The sequence below is a fragment of the Erigeron canadensis genome, chromosome 9 (genome assembly GCF_010389155.1).
Source record: "Erigeron canadensis isolate Cc75 chromosome 9, C_canadensis_v1, whole genome shotgun sequence".
In the NCBI taxonomy this organism is placed as follows: domain Eukaryota; kingdom Viridiplantae; phylum Streptophyta; class Magnoliopsida; order Asterales; family Asteraceae; genus Erigeron; species Erigeron canadensis.
Window position 1 is genome coordinate 33000031 of NC_057769.1, and position 14146 is coordinate 33014176.

The window sequence follows — 14146 nt, forward strand, 5'->3', positions numbered from 1 at the left end:
CAGGGAAGACACATACATGATTGAAAATAATACCAAGTGAACGGGCTGGGTCAGACCCTATCAGGGCAGGCCTCCTCCCTTCTTGAATATGATACACGAGGAAAAGAATCTAGAGATCGATCACAAGATATACCTACAAAGGAACCGGGTGAGGAACCGGGTCGGATCTAAAGGAGGAAGGACTAAAATTGTGTTTTAATTCTTTCCCTTCTCTAATATCCCGCCTCTAATATATATAATAATATAAATATATGTGTGCGTCCTGCTTCTCTCCCTCTCTTTAATTAGTTGCTTATAATACTTGGAATTAGGGTCTTGGATTCGGCTCACTATAGCAGTGGGCTAGGCCCGCACACATATATATATGAACAGCTTAGTAAATAAGTATACGTTACGTTATTGCTACAAAAAGGATATTCACTGTACATGAATCTTAGAAAGATTTATGTAGCCTCCTGAATATTCCTATATAAATACTCTGTCAAGAATTCTTCAAACGACATTCATTCAATTCACATTTAATGCTCACAATCAATCAACATTCATTCAATATCTATCTCATATTTATTACTCAATCATTCCACCTTAGACTAGTAAAGAGTTTGCTAGGTTTGCACTGATTTATCAGGAGAGTAATGATTGTGTAATAACCCTAATTAGTCACTGAGCCAATTACTTAGGTTCAAACATGAATGTCGATCTAAATTCAAGGTAGTTGACGTGGATAAACTACTCATAGCTAGATGTTGCTCCATATTCATTCTCGAATGAATGAAATTCTTAAAAAAAAATAACGTCAGATCTTCGATATAGTTAGCTAGCTAACGAATTGGTTATATGCAACGATATACTTACTTGTATGCGACGAACAAAAAGGAAAAAAAGAAAACCACAAACAGCGTTAAGAAAAGAAAGAGAATTGGCCCATTAATTGAAAATCTTGGTCGGTTATTAGAGCCCCAAATCCCTAATTACAGGTGTTTATATTGCCGACACCTAATTAGTAACTAACTAACCGACTCAAATTATATAAATTGGTACTTGGGTAAAAATTAATATATAAATAACTAGATTAAACTCAGCCTTGCATGGCGAATAATTGTAGTCGTAAAAGTCCGGTTAAGATAGATAATGTATCTTTTAAATTTGAAGTATAGGACTATAATATTTCAACAAAAATATATTCCATATAAACCACTAATATGAAGAGATTAATAGACAATTAATTCAAGAAAAATAATTAAGAATCCAATATAATAAATAACATTATGCGTAAAAGTATTTAATACAATATAACATGATTTTCTTATACATTTTTTATGATTAACTAATGCAAATTATACCAAGTTCATAAAAATGTTACGATAAGTATACTTACAACAAAATAGAGATATAGTACTTACTCTTCTATTAACAAATAATACTATAACTATCAATTACTTTTTATTTACGTTCTTAATCAGCCCTATATAATATACGGGTTAGATCTAATTTATACTAACTAATGATACCGATAATAGTAGCTTTTAATATTAAAAAAGTTAAATGAATAAAATTATATATGATCAACTCTTTATAAAAAAAGATAATGTATGCCTAGTCTATGTATCCATCTAAACAATGAGTACACATAAAAAAAAAATTACGAATGAATAAAAAATATATGATCAAATCTTTATAAAAAGATAATGTATCTATCTAAATCATGAGTACACATTATAAAAATTTACATACATATTATATTTATATATTTATGTACATTTATATTTTATATTTATATAAGTTTGCCAACTAAGAGTTCCTAATTTTTTTTATTATTAGTTAATGATGATTAGGTTAAAGTGTAATTTTTTAATGTATGCTTAAAATTAGGAATTTAATTTCAGTATAACACCTAAGAAAAAATCCTACATGGCATGATTTTATAATTGCTACATAATCAAAAACTTATCCTTTCTTAGTTATATAAAGAGAAAAATAATCATTAATATGGAATTTTTTTTTTAAAGGCATAAATATATACAAATTAATGTTAAAATGGTACAACTTGGGTTATGGCTTACTCCTAAATCCTGATACATCATATGGGTCAAATCAGAAAGTATGTAGCTAAAAGGGGAAACAGGTTGAATAGGTCCCAGCCCTACCCAACCCGGTTGACCCATCGCCCAAACTGGACCAAGCCAGCTATTTAGTATCTTGTTACCTCTCCTAAGGAGTGACAAATAGCGTACAACTTTGATACACTTGCAAATGGGTTCTCACACATCAAAATGTCTTCAACCGGGTAACTTTCAAGTTCGTTTATGATCATTACCCTCATATTTGTGCTCATTTCCAGATTCGTTGAATTGCCAGCCAACAACTTCTTTTGTGGAGAATTCACCAGCCTTAATTTCCGAGGTAGATTTTGACAGTTCCACATCAGGCTCAACTGTCTTTCTGTCATTAGATGTTGAAAGTTGGAATTGTTTGCCATTTACATCATCTGTCATGTCAATGTTTGACGGCCTTTCAGACTCCCACACGTCTGATTTATGGTGCTTGTTTTCTGAAAATATAGTATCATTCCCCTTGCTTGATAACGGAGAGTTGTCAGGTGACCCGCCTAATGGTATATATGGTTTTTGTCTCGGAGACTTGATCAATTTTTGAGTAAAAATCGACTTAAGATCTGGTATGACGCGTCCAGGAGACCGTATCATAACTCCTTGAGGACTTCCTGTTGCAGGGGAGAACTCCTCCTCATTAGTTGAGACTTCGATCCTCAAGATTGGCCTTTTGATAGTTTTAAAGTCACGTTTAATGTTCTCAATAGCACTGCATAGCTCATTAACCACTTCAACACCTTTCCTATCCAGAACAACATACACAAAATTTAGCAGAAATGCTAGATGTGGAACTCGCAACTCATGTGTATGGACACGGGTCAGTTGCTAAACATGTATCCAAATTTTAACATATTAAAGCATTTCCTACACTGCCTGATCCGTCCGTTTTGCTACTCTGATGAATATAATTAACCGGTTCTTAATCCATCTTAAGCGACCATTTTATAAATGCAAGTGATTGAAATAATCACTGCAAATTCCGATTTTAACCACTCAAGGAAAAAGTTTTGAATAATTACCCTTTATGAAAGTATAAAAACACTTTCATAAAACTAATTTTCAAATTATGGAAGTAAAAACTAAAAGTTGAAATATCAGAGAAGCAATGCCTTAACAAGTGGAACAAACAATAACATGCTTCACATGATCACATCTATCTCTTCCATCACACATCATATTAGACAATACCCTTTTGGTAGAAGTGCCAAATGGGACGGTCAGTTGTAGTCCAAACAGGGTTATTTTGTTACGGGCCGAAACAAGGTCAGGTCAAACCTGAAGCACTTTCTGTTCCATGTTTTATTAACAACCAGTTTGTCAAATATGATCACGAGATTGATTATCGATATTAAATTGCCCTTACCCTTTGTCCCTTTGCGTGATTTTCTATCAACTTGACCAATCTCATATTAGGCTAACTGTTTGATTTTACCAGTTAAACCTGTTAGTTAACAGTGTTAAAATGGTTTAAAATTGCTGTCCCGGTGTTAAAATGAGCGTATAACATATGATTATATAAAGGTGTGTCACTTGTCATAATAACTTGTCTGATCTTTGCCAAGTTACTTACATAATGAAAACATGCATGTTTTTTTATTGAAGTTGGTAGATTTCAAAAATAGGATATAGTTAATCTATCAAATTAACCTTACCTTGAAGCATCATCAATCGTACTGTAAAAGAGCTCTTTAATGCTCTGTACTGCATGAAATATGTTTATAACCTGCATGATTCAACTAGTAATGTAAAGTATGATAGAAATGATCAATCATGGATGGTAGAATTCAGATGTGTAATAACACCTTGGCTTCTGCATCCAGATATTCCTGCTCAAAACTTTCCCTCTGCTTAATATCTTGCAGAAATTCTTCAGCCGGATCGATTATATATTGATACCTACCAGAGGCGATACCAGGAAAAAATTCCAAAGGGGGCAAACTTAGAAAACTTCTGAAAAACAAATCTAAAAGGGGGCAAAATGTTAAAAACCTATAAAAAAATTTAAAAATTTTATGAAAAATGAAAAAATTCCAAAGGGGCAAACTTAGAAAACTTATGAAAAACAAATCTAAAAGGGGGCAAAATGTTAAAAACCTATAGAAAATTTTTAAAATTTTATGAAAAATTCAAAAATACATGACAGAATTTAAATTTAAAGGGGGCATTGGACCCCCTTGCCCCCCCTTTAGTACCGCCCCTGATACCTACCACAAACCAAAACTCAGTACAATCAATATTTTAAATCAATATCCACCGAAAACGTAACTGAAAACGTAACTATAATAACAAAAGCCCTCTAGTAGGGCTGAAATATACCAAGCCATATGTTTCTGCGTATTTGAAATATTTGTTTCCAAGTCAGAAATATATACTTTGGCACTTTAAATAGACAGAGGGGGAATGATGAAACAATCACAATGTACCCATTCAAGCCCTCTAGAATCTTCCTTAGATTGGCAATAGCAGGTTCCAGTTGATTCTGATAAGATTAATGTCAAATAAGCGGTGAAATGCAAGTAAGACTGCAAAATGATTATCATCAAATTTATAGTACTACCTTGAATGTAGATAAAAAACTAGTAGCCGCATTTATGAAGTATGCTTCATGTTTCTGCAGTTGATCACTTCAACATGCCAAAATAAACCATAAGTCTTACAATTATCTGATTATCGACTAGTTATATCACATACAAAAATATTTTTAACAATAGACATACTTGACCTGCTTGTCCCTTTGCTTCTCAAATGAGGACTGGAAATCCCAAGTAGTTTCCAGAAAATGAATAAATGCGTCGCACCTATCTGCTTCTGCTCTATACGAATAAATTGTTTTTGAGAGTTCATCTTCCTAAATGATAACATTTATATAAGGGTATATAACATAGCCCTAAAATACGTATTCAAAATACACTAAAATTGATATACCTTAAATTTTATAAGTAAAAATAACATCCCACCTTTTCCTTTAAATATACAAGGAACTCATTATTATCTTCATCAAACTGTAATCGTTGTTCCCTGGCATCCTGGAGACGAGCATTTGCAGCTGCCAAAGTGCCAATGACCTAAACATGAAATCTAATCGGATGTAACACTTTTCCTTCCCCTAATAAATAAAACAAATCAAATGTAGCATTGTAATAACGGCACACTCTTGTAGCATTTAGGTAATGATACAGACACTCATGATTTCCGATCAACTGTTTATTTTACTGCATATTTATAAATAGAAATGTCAAATGTCAATGAAAATGGCAGACACTACCTTTCTTAATTCAGCTTCAAGTTCATTTCGTTTCTTTTCAATCAGACTAACTTCAGCTTCTAAATCCTGGAAATTACCATAATATTTAGCTAGCATAAACAGGAAAACAAGTAGTTCTTATTATCCGAATTGTTTATGGAACAAACATGTAAAAGTGCCAAATTTAGCGTAAGCTAACAAAATATATATATACAATAATAAGTGAACTGTATATGAACCAAACACCTTCTCAATTTGGCTGACTTCATTTGTTCTTGCTACCCGAAAATTAAGGATTTCCTTTTTCTGCTCCCTGCCAACAGATTGGTGATGGATGTATGATGAGGTCAAGAAAAAGTCATCATTTTACTTTAGAGATGAAAGTCAAAAGTATACTAGTTCAATATTTTGTAATCAATAAGGGGTGTTCGGATTTGTGAATTCAAACAGATTTCTTGTATCAGTTCATTTTTGAATTAACATATTTTGCTTCTGATTATTTGATTATAAAGGTCAGATAATCACTTTCAAACCTATAATATATGCTCAAATTTCAAATAAGTGGTGAATATGTATCCATGCTCTAAAAATCGCTTTTCAGTTTTGTACATGAAATCTAACTCTCTTCCCGACACATACAATTTCAATATAAAGGGATAGAAATGACAAATATGTACCTATGTTCTAAAATTCGCTTTTCAGTTTTGTAGGCCGAGTTATAAAGAGATTCTAATAGAATTCTCAATTTATCAACCTGCAGAATAATAAAATAATCAGACTACATATGAGTACAAGACATGGCCATACATGGCATCTCCCTGTTACTGGTAAATGAGAATCAAACAGTGGTCCCATGTACCGCCCCTAACAAAGAGTCCTAGCTAAAAGGCGCGGGTTCGAATCCTTGCTAAGCAGATTCCCTCCCACCTATCTCTCTAGGGAGCCACCGGGCTGTAGTCTATGTAGTAGTGACTCAGGGTACCTATTCGGTACATGGGACCAGAAGGTTCCCACCCATTTACAGAGCCGGTCCTGAATTTTTTAATGCTCAGGGCAAGATGATTTAAAAATGCTCCTATAAAATTTTGTAAACAAACAATACACTTATTTTTAAAGGTCTAAATCATAAGAAACCTAATTTTTTAACTATATTTTTATTCTTGAGACAAAAAATAGTTGTAGTTATTATAGTCACTTGTATATAAATAGTTCACTAATTGATTAATTAATCAATATTAGGTGGTTTTCACGATATCTCATTAGGTCACATTAGATTTAATATTCATAAATCACAATAAAAGTGTTAATTTGATTAACTCAAAAGTGGAAGGGGTTTAAATTAAGACTCTATATATTTAAAAGGGTAGGAGGTGGGAATAAGTAATACTTTTTCATTAGTTAATGTTTTCTCTTTCACAAAATTTATGCATCAGTTAAAAAATGGACTACACTACAATACACATGCTACTCATATTGACAGGTGTACAAATTCTCTGCCCCACGTTAACACGATGCTCAGGGCTATCGCCCTTACTGCCCTGATGCAGGACCGGCACTGCCCATTTACCCTTTTTTACAAGACATGGCCATACATGGCATCTCCTTGTTACTGGTAAATGAGAATCAGGCAATGGCACTTTTGCAAAGATTGTTTCCATTTATTGTTTCTTAATTAATGCTGACTGATTAGCTAATAAGAAAGAATAATTGCAGTAAACTTAGCAAAACAAGATAATTAAAATGAACTGTACTTTTTGACCATGAGTCTCCGGTGTATCCCCTTTCTTTAACAATCTTTTCTTTGATAGAAGTGACTTTAATCTGCAACACAGTTGAATGTGGGCTACAAATTCTTTCGCATCCTGCCAACAAACGGGTAGTTTTTCAAGAATTAATAAGTCACTATCTACAGGTGGATCTCTTGTTATATAAAGCCATGCAAAATCTAAGGACCTGGGTGTGTTACCCTTGGTGATGCACTAATTGTCACTTCAGAAGAATTCCCACTCTCGTCAACAGATTTTTGGTAGTTCATTCTATTCAAGCTTTGTTGTATTTGTGAGATTTCTGAATCTATTCTGAGGGAAAGTCACCAAAGGATCAGATATCATAGCATATAGCAGTTATACAAAAGTAAAAGTAATAAAATAGAGCACATGTTTACCCACTGACCTTGATACATCAGCAGTTACTTTCAGCCCGGTAATTGCAGTTTTAACAAACTGAAGCAATTCTTCTTTCCTGACCTGGGACAAGTTGTGAGATATTCGAATTCAACCTTGCTCTATAGGGGTTTAAAAATGGCCAGGTTGGATAATGGGTCAAGATGGGATCAGGTCAAAACGGGTAATTGTTAGGACAGGTCAAAACAGAACGTGCAGGTTTTTTTTTACCTTTTCAATAACTTTTTAGTGTATCAAATATGATTTAAAAACTACATTAATATGAGAATTATAAAAATTTTAGTCAAAACGATAAAGCTGGGCGTTTGTATGCATTAATAAGTTACATTCGGCAAAACTTTCAATGCATTCACATTTTAGCTTATTCTTCTCCGTTTACCCTTTTGACCCGTTAGTGATACAACATATCCAAATCTATCTATGTATAAGTAAATGGGTCAGATTTGTTTCTCTGAATTCAAAAGTGTGTACAGTGTTTGTGATAATATTACCAGCATTTCTCCATCGTAAACTGAGAAAGCTTTTGCCAGATCTTGTATAATTTTAACTATGGCATCATGGATTTCCCTCCCTCCTGTTAGACACAACCTATGTCCAGAGAAACAACATAACAGGAAAGTCTAATTGATGCCATCTATCGTGTTACATGATCAAATCAATTTGATGTGTGAGAAATGTTACCCGAATATATTGTGCAGTAGAAATATTTCCTCCTCATTCGGTTCTCCAAGAATCTGATTTAGACAAAAGAGTGAACCTGCGGTTAAACTCCATATATCAGCAAATACAAAACACCTTATATGGTATTGAAAAACAAGTCTAGCTAATGTACTAGCGACACGCATAAACATGAAACTTATGGAAATCATGGGAATGTAGTATGGAAACAATAAACATGGGAATGTTGTGTAGTAGTCATTACCGAATTGTTCTAGAAAAATTCAAAATCAAGTTGATAAGCAACACGCCGTTACAATATACACACACATTTCATTAAGAAGTCATGATGAACATACGTTTAATTTGTCATAGAGAAAAACCATTGTTGGTCTAATGTCACCTGATTAACTGATGCTAGAGAAGAATTTCTTGACTTATACTTACCATAGACGTCGTCATCCCTTCGAGAGCTTGACTTTGAAGAAAAACATCACGGAAATTCATTGGTACGTTACCAAGATCAGGGTCATAGTATAGAATCTGTCGAAAGAGAATGTATGAATTATAGATATATAGGAACGTCCATGAAGATTATATAATAATTATAAATAATCACACAAGTTATAAGGGCTACAATATACAGTATAGGAATGTAATGAAAAAACAGTACCATAATCGGCTTCCCATGAGTAACATTCTTATCATTTACTGTCTGAGGATCCTCAATACTTTTTCGATCATTCTCAAGCTGACTTTCGTCTAGTTTTTCATATTCTCTTAGAGCAACAAACCACTTTCTTAGCAACTGAACTCTTTCTTCCCCTTTACAAGATACAGACACTTCTTCGAGCCTTCTAGCTACATCACTGAAGCTTTGTATATTCCGATTAGTCTGATTTTTACAATGACAATAATGTTATGTTTCATTACACTATTTATGCTGCATCTATTAAAACTGATCAAATAATATGACAAATTGGCAATGCCCGCGCTCTATTACTAAATGGTCATAAATCCTCATTTTTTTGAATGACAATCTTATAAGACATATGATATGAAAAATTATCCAACAACAAAACAGACCATTTAAGAAAAACATTAATATATCTGGAATACCCTTCAGACCGTGTGTTACTATTATATAAAGCATCAATCCCTCCCCTTTTTCTCAGATTACAACTTTAAACTACCCAAAATATTTCTAATCTTTATTCACTAATTTAAACAGCTCCCTAAATGAAATAATTTACAGCATAAACCCTCAACCCTTAAAATAACTTCACTACCGCCTTCAACATCAATTACTTTAACATTCACCATCATTGCCGTGCCCACCACCCATCACCCCCACCGCTTTCGACACCACCGCCGCCGCCATCTGTCGCCACCGCCGCCCACCACCACCATCGCTGGCGCGCAGGGGCGGTACTAGGGGGGGGGGGGGGCAAGGGGGTCCAATGCCCCCCTCCAAATTTAAATTTTGTCATTTATTTTTTAATTTTTCATAAATTTTTAAAAAATTTCTATAGGTTTTTAACATTTTGCCCCCTTTTAGATTTATTTTTCATAAGTTTTCTAAGTTTGGCCCCTTTAAAATTTTTTCGCCTCTACTGGCGCGGGCATATGACTCGTCAATATATACGTATGTATGTACACATGCAATGTATTTTATCCTAAGCATGAAAGATGAGAAATAACTAAATAAGATCATGGTTACATACAATGTGATCTTGAAACATCTTGGCAGCCTCGGAAACTGAATTTCCAGCATGGTTGACGATGGTGTCGGTATACGTACGGACAACGGCTCTGAACATAGCGCTGCCCGGTACCTCGGCAGCTTTGTTCATGGCAGATCTTATCCATGACGTCATTAATCAAATAAAATATCGAATTTTTTGTTTTTGTTTTAATTTTAGGTGCATTCGTACGTTTAACCGTAGGAAAAAATAAAATAAAATACAGAACAGTAAAAAAGTGAGAAACGGTCAGCTTTTGAGAAATTAATGGATTAAAGTTTTGTCCAAATGTCCCTACGCAAGGCTCGTTTGCTACATTTCGCCTTAATATTTTTTATTTATTTATCCTTTTTTTTTATATATATATTTTTTTGCTGATTTCGCTTTTAACAAGATCGCTATAAATTCTTAAATTATAAAATTCTTAAAAGCTTTTTTGTTGTTTATTGTTTTACTAGTCTTCAATCCCGTCTCAAAATATATATATATATATATCAAAAGGAATCAAAATGATAAATGTGTTAAATGATGATTAAAATGTGTTAAGGTAAATCATTAACATGAACCAATGTGATCTTATTTTCATTTAATATAAAATATATATCATATTCTAAATTTTTTAAAAAATATATGTAAATATCGAGCAAAATAAGTTAACGAGTAAAATAATTTTAAAAGGATAAACCTTTTGTACAAGAATAAGTCACCTACAATTGACAACAAATAAATTAAAAGAGTAATAAAAATTTACAAATTATAGAACGAAACATATGAAGATTAACTCCATATTAATATCGATTATAGTTAACCCCTTTTTTTCAACTTCTTTTTTATTGACAAATACGTCACTTTTGTTTAATTTGTAATAATTAATAAAATAAAAGACCATCTCGAATGTTTTTTATTGACAAATGTTTTTCCATACATGCACAAGACGGAGTCGTAGATGATGGTTAACATGTGTTGACTTAAGATCTTCAAGATGAACCAGCGTGCTCTTATTTTTTGTAATTGAAGAAGAAGTCATAATGAACCTATAATAGACAACAAATTAAATTAGAAATAGATTAATAATAATAACATATAAATTCAATATCAAATAATAATGATTAAACATTAACAATACATATAAAAAAAACCTTTTTGTTTGTTAGATTTCATGAGGTAGTAGGTAGTCGAAGCTTTTTTTTTTATGTTAAGAATTTGAGAGAGTTTTTCCCTATATTGTATATATATAACATCATTTTTGGAAGAGTTTTAAGAATAAAAAGATTTGTTTTTATTTTTTAATAGAATAAGAATATAGGTCAACCTATAAAATTTTAATTAAATAAAATAGAAAAATAGAAAATTAATTAAGAGGGAGAATTAGATTCAAAGAGGGAAATTATGGGCGTCAAGTGTGTACTCTCAATATCTTCTTTTAGTTATAATATAAATAAGTATCTTATTGTTTTTGTCTTAATAAGAAAAAGTAAGGAAAGCTCTAACCTTTTATTATTAAAAACTATCTTTGTACTTTATTTAGTGAACATCCATAATAAAATTATTTATAACCTACAATTCTAACTCTTGAAATAACTAACACTATTCCTGTTAAATCAAATATTTTTATATTTTTAATCAAATCGTTATCCCACCGTTGGTACCGCCACCACGCACAAGTAACCGTTTTATTCAAAATTAACTAAAGGAATCTAAAAACCATCAAATATTAGTTAAGCCAAACACCCCCTAAAATACTTGGGTACGTTTCAACATGCTTGAAAGTCTTGCAAATGTTACTTATTCTCATATGTAGCTGATTTGCATTATGACTCGAGTCTTTTTTCCGATAATATTGTCGATGGTGCGAGTTCTGACAAGGAAAAGAAAAACGCTAAAAAACAAGAAAAGAGAAGGCACATAGGTACCCGCAGCCAAAACATCCATCCAATGTTCATACCTCAAACAATTAATAATTGTCACTGACTCACTGGCGAAACCCCAACCCCAATTAATTTCGAAGTTGGATTATTTGTTTCGATCCCTTTTACTTACTTTATATATTTTTGTAATGTGATAACGTACACATTCCTTAAGTTATATTCGATTTACTATAAATAAAGTACCCAAACCTTTATTTATTTTGTTATTATATACGGGTATATAATTATATAAAGGGTTTAAACAATAATGAATAATTATTGATATGTCCAAGGACGAATTGGAGGTTGAAGAATCGGCGGTAAATCTTGAGGTATGAATTCGATCTTTATATCTTACATATATATATATATATATTCATCACTCGGTACTTATTATTGTTATCGTTAATGTACGTTATTGTTGGCAAATAAGGATTACCTGATGATTTGTGTTAAAAGTCAAGTCTTTTTTAGCTCAATAAATTCAAGTTTTTGGTAGACTTTTAGGTAAAAATCAAAGCTTTAGATTACTTGGCAAAGATTTGAGCTTTTTTTTTCTTTATAAATTATTTTGTTAACAATCTAGTCTTAATTAGATTATTTGGGTAAAAACAATTGTCTTTTCGATTAGTTGGGTAATGCTAACATGGTTAAGACAATAAACATGAAGCTTTCTAATATTTACGAAAATTCACACCTTTCGAAAAATTTTAGAAAAAATCAACCGAATGCAATATCATTTGTTAATTAAACAGCATGTGTTTAAATCTGACACACTACCACACATTCAATGTTGTATCAATAAACTTTAACATAACATTACAGCTTAGGTGGTGAAATAGTTTAACGAAGTATACAATTTAAACGCCATAGCAAACTTTTCACTTGTGTATTTACACTTTAAGTGACTTAACTCCATAGTTAAATAACGGTACATTCACCTTTTAAATCAACTACCAAATAATTGCAACTTGAAGTTCCATTTGTACTTGTTAAATATGTACCATTTTACTGTAATGGTTTGAAATAGATCAACTCATGATCTTTCCTTAAACCCAATAACTTTTTCAATATTCCATCTTCCATCGTTTTCCTTAAACCCAATAACTTCAAATGTATTCTTTCACGGATTTTGGGTCTCAACACTTCGACGGTATATGGTAGAGGTTAAGATGTAGACAACCTTACCTCTACCATGACGGTACGTGTAGAGAAAAATGCTTCCATGTTTATTTATGATAGAAAAGAATCTTCGGCATTGCAAGGCATGAGAATAAAACCATTAACCTCTGTTTTCAGAAGCAATAGTGTTGATCACTTATCCAACAACCATGTTGGTTTTATTTGATGAGAACCAAGGGACAAAATGTAAATGAGTTCATGTACATTAAAGAGCAACGTACATATAAAAACAAATGCAATAGAGTTCCTGTTAACAAGTAGCGAAGCAATTTTTTGGAAATGGTTGGCTCAATCTTTTTTTACCGATATATGAACAATCACTGGCAATATATCAAGACATGGACCAATGATTTAAAATACTACTCCATTTTTCTTTATTCATTTATTTTTGAGAAAGAAACACACTAGCTAATAATGTCTCCTCTTTCTTTTTCCATTCTCCTCCTTTTCATCTTCTATTTTTATTAAAGAGAATACAAAACGTGCAATGAAAAAACAAATTTTACCAAACACCCCTCCAAAATCTTTATTAGAAAAAAACCAAACACCCCTAAAATATTTTGGCTAAAATCGAATCGAAGCTTTAGTTTATTTGGCCAAAATTTGATGCTTTTTTATTTTTATAGCAGCCTAGTCTTAATTAGATTATTTGGGTAAAGGACAATTGTTTAGTTGGGTAAAATTTGGTTGTTTAAATTGCTGTAAATTATCTTTTCTGATCGTCCACCGTTAGTTTTGATACAGTATGTGTTAGGGCTGACTTTATGAGTTATAACATACCGTGTTAGTTTTGTGTCTTGTTTCACTTTATCATTATTTGACAGTAAGATGTTGGGGATGATGATGACCGAGCCGCAACAAAAGCATGGTTCAATAAGTTGTGATCAATGGAATGGTGAAGACGACTTTGGTGACCAGATTTTCTATAACCTCCACAACCCATTGTCTCAATACCGTACTCAAATCCCCGAGTTGGTTGGGAGACGTATCCGGGGTTTTTTTTCATGGCTGGGTGATCCTCTCCAGCAATAATATGTGGTCCTTTTGGAATCCATCCACTTCTAGGTTCATACATCTACCTCCTCTGCATATATTGAAGGGTGGAGATTCTTATGATGAT

General features: G+C 32.5%; 1 protein-coding gene across 1 annotated transcript; it reads right to left on the reverse strand.

The window, feature by feature from the left end:
• Window positions 1–4866: 4866 nt before the first annotated feature.
• Window positions 4867–10056, reverse strand: LOC122582629. Its single transcript, XM_043755047.1, has 13 exons — window positions 9920–10056; window positions 8869–9090; window positions 8643–8738; window positions 8220–8272; window positions 8030–8126; window positions 7528–7601; window positions 7322–7433; window positions 7107–7217; window positions 6033–6109; window positions 5602–5668; window positions 5377–5442; window positions 5069–5189; window positions 4867–4959 (listed from the first exon to the last, which is right to left on the reverse strand). The coding sequence occupies exons 1-12, from the start codon at window positions 10046–10048 to the stop codon at window positions 5109–5111; spliced, it is 1185 nt and encodes a 394-aa protein (XP_043610982.1). The 5' UTR covers window positions 10049–10056; the 3' UTR covers window positions 4867–4959; window positions 5069–5108.
• Window positions 10057–14146: the final 4090 nt, after the last annotated feature.

Excerpts from the sequence above, each read along its gene's own strand:
- LOC122582629 (XM_043755047.1), bottom strand. The coding sequence starts at position 10,048 with ATGAACAAAGCTGCCGAGGTACCGGGCAGCGCTATGTTCAGAGCCGTT. Across the intron at positions 8,127-8,219 it reads CTACTGCACAATATATTCGG|GTTGTGTCTAACAGGAGGGA; the intron begins GTAACATTTCTC and ends CTCTGGACATAG. Across the intron at positions 7,434-7,527 it reads GTAACTGCTGATGTATCAAG|AATAGATTCAGAAATCTCAC; the intron begins GTCAGTGGGTAA and ends ACTTTCCCTCAG.